Source organism: Anomalospiza imberbis, unplaced genomic scaffold, assembly GCF_031753505.1.
Source record: "Anomalospiza imberbis isolate Cuckoo-Finch-1a 21T00152 unplaced genomic scaffold, ASM3175350v1 scaffold_935, whole genome shotgun sequence".
In the NCBI taxonomy this organism is placed as follows: Eukaryota; Metazoa; Chordata; class Aves; order Passeriformes; family Viduidae; genus Anomalospiza; species Anomalospiza imberbis.
The window spans coordinates 1-13,159 of record NW_027100555.1 but is presented as its reverse complement, the minus strand read 5'-3'; the positions used below and the strand labels follow the sequence as shown (position 1 = coordinate 13,159).

Sequence of the window (13,159 nt, the reverse complement as noted above, 5' to 3'; positions counted from 1 at the left end):
CCCATTCACCCCCTCAATGTCCCCTTGTCCCCCCCTGTCCAGAGCTGTGCCACCAGCGAGCCCCCCCCGGCTACGGTGACTCCTTCTCCCCGGACATCACCTCGGGGGTCCTGCACTGCGTCACCTCCTGCACGCCCAACCTGCCCCAGAGCCTGGACTGCCACCACGGCCGCTGCCACGTCACCCGCGAGGGACCCCGCTGCTTGTGAGTGCCACCACGGGGTCCCAGAACCCGTCGTGGGGTCACAACGGCCACCACAGGGTCACAACGGCCACCACAGGGTCCCAGAACCCATCATGGGGTCACAACGGCCACCAGGGGGTCCCAGAACCCATCATGGGGTCACAACGGCCACCAGGGGGTCCCAGAACCCATCATGGAGTCACAACAGCCACCAGGGGGTCACAATGGCCACCAAAGAGTCCTAGAACCCATCATGGGGTCACAACGGCCACCAAGGGGTCCTAGAACCCATCATGGGGTCACAACGGCCACCAGGGGGTCACAATGGCCACCAAAGAGTCCTAGAACCTGTCATGGGGTCGCAACGGCCACCAAGGGGTCACAACATCCACCAAGGGGTCCCAGAACCCGTCATGGGGTCCCAATGTCCATCATGGGGTCCCAACAACCACTGGGGGGTGCCAACGTCCACCATGGGGTCCCAACGTCCACCATGGGGTCCTAATGTCCACCATGGGGTCCCAAAACCCATTTGGGGGTCTCAACACCCACCATGGAGTGCCAACAACCATTGGGGGGGTCCCAATGTCCACCATGGGGTCCCAACATCCACCATGGCGTCCCAATGTCCACCATGGGGTCCCAACGTCCACCATGGCGTCCCAATGTCCACCATGGGGTCCCAACACCTCCCGTGCTGTCCCCTGGTGCCACCGAGGTGTCCCTGCCCACCCCGGGTGGTCCCACGGGTGCAGGGTGTGACCCTCGTCCCCTCCCCAGTTGCCCGGACGAGGACCTGTACTGGTACACGGGGGCGCAGTGCTCGGGCCGGGTCAGCAAGGTGGCCACCGGGCTGGGCGTGGCGGTGGCCCTGCTCTTCCTCACCTGCCTCATCCTCGTCGTGGTCCTGCTCTGCCGCCGGCACCAGCGCTACCAGAGGTACCGGCCCGGGGCTGGGGTCCTCACTGGGGGGCTCCCAGTTTGGGTTCCTCATTTCGGGAGGGGGGTCCCAGTTTGGGTTCCTCATTTCGGGAGGGGGGTCCCAGTTTGGGTTTCCCATTTGGGGGGGCTCCCAGTTTGGGTTCCTCATTTCGGGAGGGGGGTCCCAGTTTGGGTTCTGCCTTGGGAGGGGGGTCCCAGTTTGCGTTCCTCATTTCGGGAGGGGGGTCCCAGTTTGGGTTCCTCATTTCGGGAGGGGGCTCCCAGTTTGGGTTCTGCCTTGGGAGGGGTCTCCCAGTTTGGGTTTCCCATTTGGGAGGGGTCTCCCAGTTTGGGTTTCCCATTTGGGAGGGGTCTCCCAGTTTGGGTTCTGCCTTGGGAGGGGTCTCCCAGTTTGGGTTCTGCCTTGGGAGGGGTCTCCCAGTTTGGGTTTCCCATTTGGGAGGGGTCTCCCAGTTTGGGTTCTGCCTTGGGAGGGGTCTCCCAGTTTGGGTTTCCCATTTGAGAGGGGTCTCCCAGTTTGGGTTCCTCATTTCGGGAGGGGGGTCCCAGTTTGGGTTCCTCATTTCGGGAGGGGGGTCCCAGTTTGGGTTCCTCATTTCGGGAGGGGTCTCCCAGTTTGGGTTTCCCATTTGGGAGGGGTCTCCCAGTTTGGGTTCTTTCTTGGGAGGGGTCTCCCAGTTTGGGTTTCCCAGTTGGGGGGGCTCCCAGTTTGGGTTCCTCATTTCGGGAGGGGGGTCCCAGTTTGGGTTCTGCCTTGGGAGGGGTCTCCCAGTTTGGGTTTCCCATTTGGGAGGGGTCTCCCAGTTTGGATTCCCAATTTGGGGGGAAATCTCCCAGTTTGGGGGGGGGGTCTCCCAGTTTGGATTCGCAGTTTGGGGGGAAATCTCCCAGTTTGGGGAGGGGGGGGGGTCTCCCAGTGTGGATTCCCAGTTTTGGGGGGGGGTCTCCCAGTCTGGATTCCCAGTTTGGGGGAGGGGTCTCCCAGTGTGGATTCCCAGTTTGGGGGAGGGGTCTCCCAGTCCTCCCCCAGTTCTCACGCCCTTTCCCCTCCCCCAGTGACCTCCCCCCCTATTTTGGGGGTTCCTGGTACGAGTTCGACGATTTCACCTGGAGCCCCCCGCGGGGGGCCGTGATCCCAAACCCGGGGGTCGCCCCCCAGCCCCAGCTTGAGGACCCCGAGAGCTGGAGAAGACCCCCGGGACCCCCACCCGCCACCCCCCGGGAGGGTCCCCGCGCCTTCCGACCGTCCTTGGAGCGGGTGGATCCCTTCCTGCAGGTACGCACACCCCTGCCAGGACCTAAAGGAACCCGAATCCCCTGCCAGGACCTTAAAGGAACCTAAATCCCCTGCCAGGACCTAAAGGAACCCGAATCCCCTGCCAGGACCTTAAAGGAACCTAAATCCCCTGCCAGGACCTAAAGGAACCTGAATCCCCTGCCAGGACCCTAAAGGAACCTAAATCCCCTGCCAGGACCTAAAGGAACCCGAATCCCCTGCCAGGACCTTAAAGGAACCTAAATCCCCTGCCAGGACCTAAAGGAACCTAAATCCCCTGCCAGGACCTAAAGGAACCCGAATCCCCTGCCAGGACCTTAAATGAACCTAAATCCCCTGCCAGGACCTTAAAGGGACCTAAGTCCCCTGCCAGGACCTTAAAGGAACCTAAGTCCCCTGCCAGGACCTAAAGGAACCTGAATCCCCTGCCAGGACCTAAAGGAACCTAAATCCCCTGCCAGGACCTAAAGGAACCTGAATCCCCTTCCAGGACCTAAAGGAACCTAAATCCCCTGCCAGGACCTAAAGGAACCTAAATCCCCTGCCAGGACCTAAAGGAACCTGAATCCCCTTCCAGGACCTAAAGGAACCTAAATCCCCTGCCAGGACCTAAAGGAACCTGAATCCCCTGCCAGGACCTAAAGGAACCTAAATCCCCTGCCAGGACCTAAAGGAACCCGAATCCCCTGCCAGGACCTTAAATGAACCTAAATCCCCTGCCAGGACCTTAAATGAACCTAAATCCCCTGCCAGGACCTTAAATGAACCTAAATCCCCTGCCAGGACCTAAAGGAACCTAAATCCCCTGCCAGGACCTAAAGGAACCTAAATCCCCTGCCAGGACCTTAAATGAACCTAAATCCCCTGCCAGGACCTTAAAGGAACCTAAATCCCCTGCCAGGACCTAAAGGAACCCGAATCCCCTGCCAGGACCTAAAGGAACCTAAATCCCCTGCCAGGACCTTAAAGGAACCTAAATCCCCTGCCAGGACCTTAAAGGAACCTAAATCCCCTGCCAGGACCTTAAAGGAACCTGAATCCCCTGCCAGGACCTAAAGGAACCTGAATCCCCTGCCAGGACCTAAAGGAACCTGAATCCCCTGCCAGGACCTAAAGGAACCTGAATCCCCTGCCAGGACCTTAAAGAGACCTAAATCCCCTTCCAGGACTTTAAAGGAACCTAAATCCCCTGCCAGGACCTTAAAGGAACCTAAATCCCCTGCCAGGACCTAAAGGAACCTGAATCCCCTGCCAGGACCTAAAGGAACCTAAATCCCCTGCCAGGACCTAAAGGAACCTGAATCCCCTGCCAAGACCTAAAGGAACCTGAATCCCCTGCCAGGACCTAAAGGAACCTAAATCCCCTGCCAGGACCTTAAAGGAACCTAAATCCCCTGCCAGGACCTAAAAGAACCTAAATCCCCTGCCAGGACCTTAAAGGAACCTAAATCCCCTGCCAGGACCTAAAAGAACCTGAATCCCCTGCCAGGACCTAAAGGAACCTGAATCCCCTGCCAGGACCTTAAAGGAACCTAAATCCCCTGCCAGGACCTAAAGGAACCTGAATCCCCTGCCAGGACCCTAAAGAGACCTAAATCCCCTGCCAGGACCTTAAAGGAACCTGAATCCCCTGCCAGGACCTAAAGGAACCTAAATCCCCTGCCAGGACCCTAAAGGGACCTAAGTCCCCTGCCAGGACCTTAAAGGGACCTAAATCCCCTGCCAGGACCTAAAGTGATCCCAAATCCCCTTCCAGGACCCAAAAGAGACCCCAAATCCCCTTCCAGGACCCTAAAGAGACCCCAAATCCCCTGCCAGGACCCAAAAGAGACCCCAAATCCCCTTCCAGGACCCCAAAGAGACCCCAAATCCCCTTCCAGGACCCAAAAGAGACCCCAAATCCCCTTCCAGGACCCAAAAGAGACCCCAAATCCCCTTCCAGGACCCCCCATCTCACGCTGTCCCCTCCCCCAGCTGAGGACCCCGAGGCCGAGGGTCACCCCTGACCTGTGACCCCCACACCGGGACCTCCTGGAGCGCCACGAGGGGACCCTGACCCCAATGAGGAGACCCCGACCCCAATGAGGAGACCCCAACCCCAATGAGGGGACATCGACACCATTGAGGGGACATCGACCCCATTGAGGGGACATCGACCACAATGAGGAGACCCCGACCCCAATGTGGGGACATCGACCCCATTGAGGGGACCCCGACCCCATTGAGGAGACCCCGACCCCAGTGAGGAGACCCCGACCCCAATGAGGAGACATCGACCTCAATGAGGAGACCCCGACCCCAGTGAGGGGACATCGACCCCAGTGAGGGGACATCGACCACAATGAGGGGACCCCGACCCCAATGAGGGGACATCGACCTCAATGAGGAGACCCCGACCCCAATGAGGGGACATCGACCCCATTGAGGGGACCCGGACCCCAGTGAGGGGACCCCGACCCCATTGAGGAGACCCCGACCCCAGTGAGGGGACATCGACCTCAATGAGGAGACCCCGACCCCAATGAGGAGACCCCGACCCCATTGAGGGGACATCGACCCCAGTGAGGAGACCCCGACCCCAGTGAGGGGACATCGACCCCAATGAGGAGACCCCGACCCCAATGAGGAGACATCGACCCCAGTGAGGAGACCCCGACCCCAATGAGGGGACATCGACCTCAATGAGGGGACCCAGACCCCAATGAGGAGACCCCGACCCCATTGAGGGGACCCGGACCCCAATGAGGGGACATCGACCTCAATGAGGAGACCCCGACCCCAGTGAGGGGACATCGACCCCAGTGAGGAGACCCCGACCCCAATGAGGGGACATCGACCTCAATGAGGGGACCCAGACCCCAATGAGGAGACCCCGACCCCATTGAGGGGACCCGGACCCCAATGAGGGGACATCGACCTCAATGAGGAGACCCCGACCCCAGTGAGGGGACATCGACCCCAGTGAGGAGACCCCGACCCCAATGAGGGGACATCAACCCCAATGAGGGGACCCGGACCCAACCAGGGGACCCCAACATGGACCAGAAGACCCCAACCCTAATGCGGGGACATTGACCCCAGTAAGGAGACCCCGACCCCAATGTGGGGACCAGAAGACCCCAATGAGGAGACCCTGACCCCAATGAGGAGACCCTGGCCCTAATGAGGGGACCCTGGCCCTAATGAGGGGACCCTGGCCCTAATGTGGGGACCCCAACATGGACCAGAAGACCCCAACCCTAATGTGGGGACACCGACCCCAATGAGGAGACCCCGACCCCAATGAGGCGACCACAACCCGGACCCGGAGACCCCAACCGGGACCACAAGACCCCAACATGGACCAGAAGACCCCAACCCCAACCAGGGGACCCCAACATGGACCAGGAGACCCCAACATGGACCAGAAGACCCTGACCCCAACCAGGAGACCCCTCCCCAAATAAGGAGACCTCGACCTGGACCAGGAGACTCCCAAACCCCAAGAGAGACCCCCAAACCCACGTGAGAATCGGGACCAGCTCCCAGTAGCTCCCAGTAGCTCCCAGTAGCTCCCAGTTTGCTCCGGCGCGCGGGACGTGCCAGGAGCTGGGCGAGACCCTCGGGGTTGGGGTTTGGGGGGCGATTTTGGGGGATTTCTGTGGGATTTGGGGGATCGAACCCCTCAATATTTATTTATTTGGGGTGATGACGCCCCAGCCCCACCCTGGGCAGAGCCCAGAGGGTCCCCGGGGGGGTTGAAGCCCCCCCTCAAAAATCCCTTTTTTGGGGGGGTGGGGGGAGAGCTGCAGGAGCCCCGCCCCCTTTTGCTGCCCCTCCCCCATATTTATTTATAGTAAGTAATCAATGTATTGATAATAAATAATCTATTTCTTGGTTTAATTTGTGTGAATTCCCTCGGTTCTGGGGGGGCGTTATGTGACTGGGAGGGACTGGGAGACACTGGGAGGAGGTGGCACCCAGACCAAACTGGGACATACTGGGACACCCCAAGGAGCACCCAGACCAAACTGGGACATACTGGGACACTCCAAGGAGCACCCAGACCAAACTGGGACATACTGGGACACCCCAAGGAGCACCCAGACCAAACTGGGACATACTGGGACACCCCAAGGAGCACCCAGACCAAACTGGGACATACTGGGACATACTGGGACACCCAAGGAGCACCCAGACCAAACTGGGACATACTGGGACATACTGGGACACCCCAAGGAGCACCCAGAACAAACTGGGACATACTGGGACACCCCAAGGAGCACCCAGAACAAACTGGGACATACTGGGACATACTGGGACACCCCAAGGAGCACCCAGAACAAACTGGGACATACTGGGACACCCAAGGAGCACCCAGAACAAACTGGGACATACTGGGACACCCCAAGGAGCACCCAGAACAAACTGGGACATACTGGGACACTCCAAGGAGCACCCAGACCAAACTGGGACATACTGGGACACCCCAAGGAGCACCCAGAACAAACTGGGACATACTGGGACACTCCAAGGAGCACCCAGACCAAACTGGGACATACTGGGACACCCCAAGGAGCACCCAGACCAAACTGGGACATACTGGGACATACTGGGACACCCCAAGGAGCACCCAGACCAAACTGGGACATACTGGGACATACTGGGACACCCCAAGGAGCACCCAGACCAAACTGGGACATACTGGGACACCCCAAGGAGCACCCAGACCAAACTGGGACATACTGGGACATACTGGGACATACTGGGACACCCCAAGGAGCACCCAGACCAAACTGGGACATACTGGGACACCCCAAGGAGCACCCAGACCAAACTGGGACATACTGGGACATACTGGGACATACTGGGACACCCAAGGAGCACCCAGAACAAACTGGGACATACTGGGACACCCCAAGGAGCACCCAGACCAAACTGGGACATACTGGGACATACTGGGACACCCCAGGAAGGTGGGACAACCCAACCAACCACCCCAAACACCCCAAATCCCACCGGGGACCCCCCTGGGGACCCCCTCCCCACCCCAAAACCCCGCGCCCGTGGGTGGGAGGGGACGCGTCGCCGTCACCCCGCGGTGACTCAACCCAACCCAACCCAACCCAACCCAACCCAACCCAGCCTCTCCCGTTCCCGGCTCCAGCATCTCCAGGACTTTTGGGACGGCGGCACCGCCCCGAAGTGGGGGTGCCCACCCCGGCTCCCCCCGTATCTTATCAGCAACCCCGGCGCCAGGGTTGGGCCGGCGGTGGCCACTCCGGAGTGGTCCGGCCAGTTGGAATTCCTTGGGGGATGTCCGCCGGCTCTTCTCACGCCCTCTTTTTTTTTTTTTTTTTTTTATTTATTTTAATTGTTTTTTTATTTTCCAGGGGTTTGATAAAAATTGGTGACTCAGGGAATTATTTACCGGCGCTGCCCAACCTTGCGGTTGATGACCGCGACGGATTCGGGCCACAAAGTCCCGGTGGCCGCCGGATCCGGCTCAGTCGCTCCGGTGGTTACAGCTCCTCCAGGATCAGCCGAGGATGGAGTTGGGTGGCGGCGTCTTCATCCTCGTCCTCCTCCTCCTCTTCGTCCCTCGGAGGCTCTGTCAGGTAGGATCGGGGGAGGTGGAGGCCTCTCCATCCTGTCACCCCCAGAATTCCCTCTTTTGGGAATTTTTGGGGGGTTTTGGTTCTTTTTGGGGATTCCCGGGGATGAGGTTGGAGCACCCAATGGCCTTTGGCATATTTCTGGGGGCCACCAGGGTGCTCCCTGTGGGTGCCAGGGTGTCCCCTCCCCTCTTCCCATCTTGGGATGGGGGGTTCTGGTCTTCAAGGAGCAGATTTTGGGGGGGGGGGGGGGGGTCACACCCCGATGTCCCCTCCCGGGCTTGTGGGTGCTCTGCCGAGGGCGATGGGTTGGGTGACAGTGATCCATGGGCGGTGGGGCAGGAGAAGGGATGGACCCCCAGGTGCCACTTCCAGTTTGGGGACAGAATTTGTGTCCCTTCTCCAGTTTGGGGACAGACTCCCAGCCCCCTCCCCCAATTTGGGGACAACCCCCCAGCCCCCTCCCCCAATTCGGGACGCCCCCGTTCTCGTCCCACCCCACAACCTCCTGTCCCTTGCAGCCCCCTGCGCCAACGGTGGCACCGCGGTGGGGCACGACTGCGTTTGTCCCCCCGGCCACTCCGGCCACCGCTGCGAGACCCCCGACCCCGCCGGCGCCTGCCGCAACGGTGGCACCCGCCGTGGGGACCGCCTGCTACTGCCCCCCCGGGTTTTGGGGGACCCCGGTGCCAGCGCCACGACCCCGCCAGTGCCTGCCAAAACGGGGCCACCGCCTTTGGGACAAGGTGCGTGTGCCCGCCGGGCTTCCGCGGGGACATCTGCCAGGAGCTGGAGGAGCCCGGATCGTGCCTCAACGGTGGCACTTTGGAGAAGGGGACGTGCCGGTGTCCCCCCACGGCTTGGGGACCTCGGTGCGAGTGCAGCGGGACGGGCCCCACCACGGCCGTGGGGGAAGGTGTTGTACGTCAATGACACGGCGGGGACAAACGACACGGTGACGGCCACCACCGTGGGAGGTGGCACCACGGGTGGTGGCACCACGGACACGCCGTCGGTGAGGCGGGCGAGGAATGTCACGGCCAGACCTGTGGAGGGCAATGCCACCACCATGGGAAGTGGCACCGTGGCCACCACCAATGGTGGCATCATGGGAAGGAATGTCACTGTCACCGCTCTGGTCAGTGCCACCATGGTCAGTCACGGGGTGGCCAGCACGGACCATGGCATGGTCACCGTCACAGAGAGGGACACAGAGGTCAGCGCTGGCACGGACCATGATGTGGTCACCACCACAGAGAAGGCCACCAGGGTCAGGGGAAGTGTCCCCATGGCCACCACCACGCCAATGCTGCCAGCGCGCTGGGTGAGAAATGTCACGGCCTCGCCCATGAGGAGGAACCACAGCAGGGCCACCACCATGGAGGGTGAGACCACAGCCGTGGAAGGTGACACCACGGTCACTCGGTCAGACCTCATGGAAGGTGACACCACAGCCATGGAAGGTGACACCACGGCCATGGATGGTGAAACCACTGTCATGGAAGGTGACACTGAGGCCACCCCCATGGAGGGTGACACCGAGGCCACCCCCATGGAAGGTGGCACTGAGGCCACACCAGTGGCCACCACGGTAAACAACACCAGGGCCACCACCGTGGAAAGTGGCACCGTGACAGTGCCACCAGGACACCCAGGAAGCCACAGCAGGGCCACCACCAGGGCAAGGAACACCACGGCCATGGGCAACAACACCAGGCTCACCACCTTGAAAGGTGACACCAGCGTGACCACCATGGAGGGCAACACCAGGGCCATGGAGAACAAGACCTGGGCCACCATCACAGAAAGTGACACCACGGCCACCACCCTGGAAGGTGACACCACGGCCATGCCAATGATCATCATGGGAGGCCACACCAGGGCCGTGGAGAACAACACCAGGGTTACCACCCTGAAAAGTGACACCAGGGCCACCACCCTGGAGACCCACACCCTGTCCACCCTCCCAATCACCCCTGCTGACGTCACCTCAACGCCAGCCCCACCCAATGCCACCAGCACCATCCTGGATGCCACTGAGAGCCCGCCCAATGCCACCGAAGCCACCGGGGCACTGGCCCACGTCTCCGCTGGGACCACCGGGGACGTTTTCACTAGCTCCACTGTCCCCACCATGGCCACCATCTGCCTCTACCTCCCACACGGCGCCAGCCCCCCGGCCAGTGAGTGTCCTGGGGGGTCATGGGGGTGGGGTCTCCTCTCTGGGGTCAGGAGGGTCTCCTGGGGTGGGGGGTCTCCTTCCAGGGATTTCCTGGGGTCAAGATGGGGAAGATGGAGCTCCTGGCGTCTCCTGGGGTGGGGGTGCTCCTTCTCATGGATCTTCTGGGGTGGGGAGGAAGAGGAGGATGGAGGTTCTGGGGTGTCCAGGGGTGGGGTCTCCTTCCCATGGAGCTCCTGGGGTGGAGAGGAAGAGGATGGAGCTCCTAGAGTGGAGTCTCCTTCCCATGGATCTCCTGGGGAGGGGGGGGGTCCTCCTTCCTGAGGGTCTCCTGGGATGGGGGGGTCTCCTTCTCATGGATCTTCTGGGGTGGGTTCTCCTTCCCACGGAGCTCCTGGGGTGGGGAGAAAGAATATAGAGCTCTTGGGGTGGGGGTCTCCTTCCCATGGATCTCCTGGGGTGGGGGGTCCTCCTTCCTGAGGGTCTCCTGGGGTGGGGAGGAAGAGGAGGATGGAGGTTCTGGGGTGTCCTGAGGTGGGGGGGGTCTCCTTCTCAGGGGTCTCCTCCAACGTGGACAAAGGAAAGACACCCCCCCCCCCCCACCCACGCCGTCCCCTCACCGCGTCCTTGTCCCCCCCTTCCAGTCGTGTGCCACAACGGTGGCGTGGCCAACCGGACCCACTGCCTGTGTCCCCCCGGCTACTCCGGCCCCACCTGCGAGACCCCCGACCCCACCGACCGCTGCGCCGGCGGCAGCACCGCCGTGGGCGACCGCTGCATCTGCCCCCCTGGCCGGACGGGGCCTCGCTGTGCCACCCCCGACCCGGCCACCGCCTGTCGCCACGGTGGCACCGCCGTGGGCACCGAGTGCTACTGCCTCCCCGGCTTCTCCGGCCCCCGCTGTGAAGACCCCAGCCCCACCACTGCCCCCACGGCAAGGCCACCGCGCCGGACCAGAGCGACGCCCCGAAGCACCAGGAGAACCACCACCACCACCACCGTGCCCACCACCAGAGGTTGGTGGCTTTGTCTGGGGGGGAAGACCCCCTCCCCACCTCCCCAAATCCATGGGGATTTTTTGGGGTGTTGCCCCCCCACCCAGGAGGACACCCCAAGGATGGGTGTGATGGTGGCACCAGGAATTGGGGTTTTCCTGGTTTTCACCCCAAAATTGGGGGTGCGGTGATGGTGGAACTGGGATGGTGGCTCTGCCTGGGGTGGGAAGACTCCCCCCAAATCCATGGGGATTTTTTGAGGTTTTGCCCCCCCCCACCCAGGAGGACACCCCAAGGATGGGTGTGCTGGTGGCACCAGGAATTGGGGTTTTCCTGGTTTTCACCCCAAAATTGGGGGTGCGGTGATGGTGGAACTGGGATGGTGGCTCTGCCTGGGGTGGGAAGACTCCCCCCAAATCCATGGGGATTTTTTGGGGTGTTGCCCCCCCCCACCCAGGAGGACACCCCAAGGATGGGTGTGATGGTGGCACCAGGAATTGGGGTTTTCCTGGTTTTCGCCCCAAAATTTGGGGTGCGGTGACGGTGGAGCCAACTGGGTGGAACTGGGAGGGGGGAACGGGGGGTCCCCGTGACCTCGTTGGGGTCCCCAAACCCTCGTGTCCCCCACAGACCCCTGCCTGAACGGGGGGCTCTGGATGGGCACGGCGTGTCTGTGCCCCCCCAACATGGACGGCCCCCGCTGCGAGTTCGGTGCCACCACCATCAACCTGACGGCAGGTAAAGGGGTGGGGACACCCCCACCTGTGACCCCCTGTCCCCTCCGAGGTGTGCCCGTGTCACGGACACGCCCTGTGCCCGCAGAGTTGGGTCCCTTCGTGACGATGATGGCGCGTGTCACCAACCGGGACTTCTCAGAGGACATGAGGGACACCTCGTCCCCCGGCCACCGGCGCTTCGCCGAGGAGTTCAGCCGGACGGTGAGAGCCCATGGGTGGGACCTGCTGTGGGGTGTGGGGGACACCCCAAAGGACCCCCGTGGTCACCCCAAGGGTCCATCCCGAGTGTCCATCCCAAGGGTCCACCCCAAGGGACCCCAGGATCACCCCAAGTGTCCATCCCAAGGGTCCACCCCAAGGGATCCACCAAGGACATCTGGGACCACCCCAAGGGTCCATCCCAAGTGTCCATCCCAAAGGACCCCCACGATCACCCCAAGGTTCCACCACGAGGACCCTCAGGAACATCCCAGGGGGACACCCCTAGGGACCCTCAAGACCACCCTAAGGGATCCCCAGGACCATCCCAAAAGACCCCAGGACCACCCCAAAGGACCCTTGGTACCATCCCAAGTGACCCCCAGGACCATCCTAAGGGACCATCCCAAAAGACCCCTGGGACCACCCCAAGGGACCACCTGAGAACCCCACAGGTGACATGTGTCCCACTGTCCCCAGATGGATGGGATCTACCGGAACGTGTCTGGCTACCGTGGGATCAACGTCCTGAGCCTGAGGTGGGTGAGGGACTGGAGGGTGGGATTGGGATGGGGTGGGATGGGATGGAGAAACTATCTGGAATGGGTGAGGAACATCTGGGATGGGATCCATGAGATGGGATCCAGGGGGTGAGATGGGACGGGATGGAATGGGATGGGATCCATGGGATGGGATGGGATGGGATGTGACAGCTGAGGACCCCCAAGCCCCCAAACTCCAACCCTGTCCCCCCCAGCCGCGGCAGCGTCGTGGTGAATTACCGCGTCCAGCTGCGGCCCCTGCCCAGCAACGCCAGCCTGGAGCACCGAGCCCTGGAGCTGCTGGCGGTGGCCAACGCCGCATCCCAACCCCACAACTGCAGCACCTCGGCTGGTAGGTGACCCCCACCTGCCCTGGGCTGGTCGCCAGCATCTCTGGTGACCCCCAGTGGTCATCCCTGGTGATCCTCAGTGACCACCTCGTGCTCTCCCCTCTCCCAGATGGGCTCTGCTTCACCGCCACCTCCGCCAGAGCCACCAGAGCTGCGACGCTG

General features: G+C 61.7%; 1 protein-coding gene across 1 annotated transcript; it reads left to right on the top strand.

Moving 5' to 3' along the window:
* Positions 1–7,836: 7,836 nt before the first annotated feature.
* Positions 7,837–13,154, top strand: LOC137467983 (mucin-3A-like; the record flags this gene model as incomplete). Its single annotated transcript, XM_068179405.1, has 8 exons — positions 7,837–7,999; positions 8,518–10,179; positions 10,820–11,191; positions 11,801–11,908; positions 11,993–12,108; positions 12,586–12,644; positions 12,863–12,999; positions 13,107–13,154. Coding segments are annotated over exons 1-8 (2,665 nt in total), but the record flags the coding sequence as incomplete, so codon positions are not given.
* Positions 13,155–13,159: the final 5 nt, after the last annotated feature.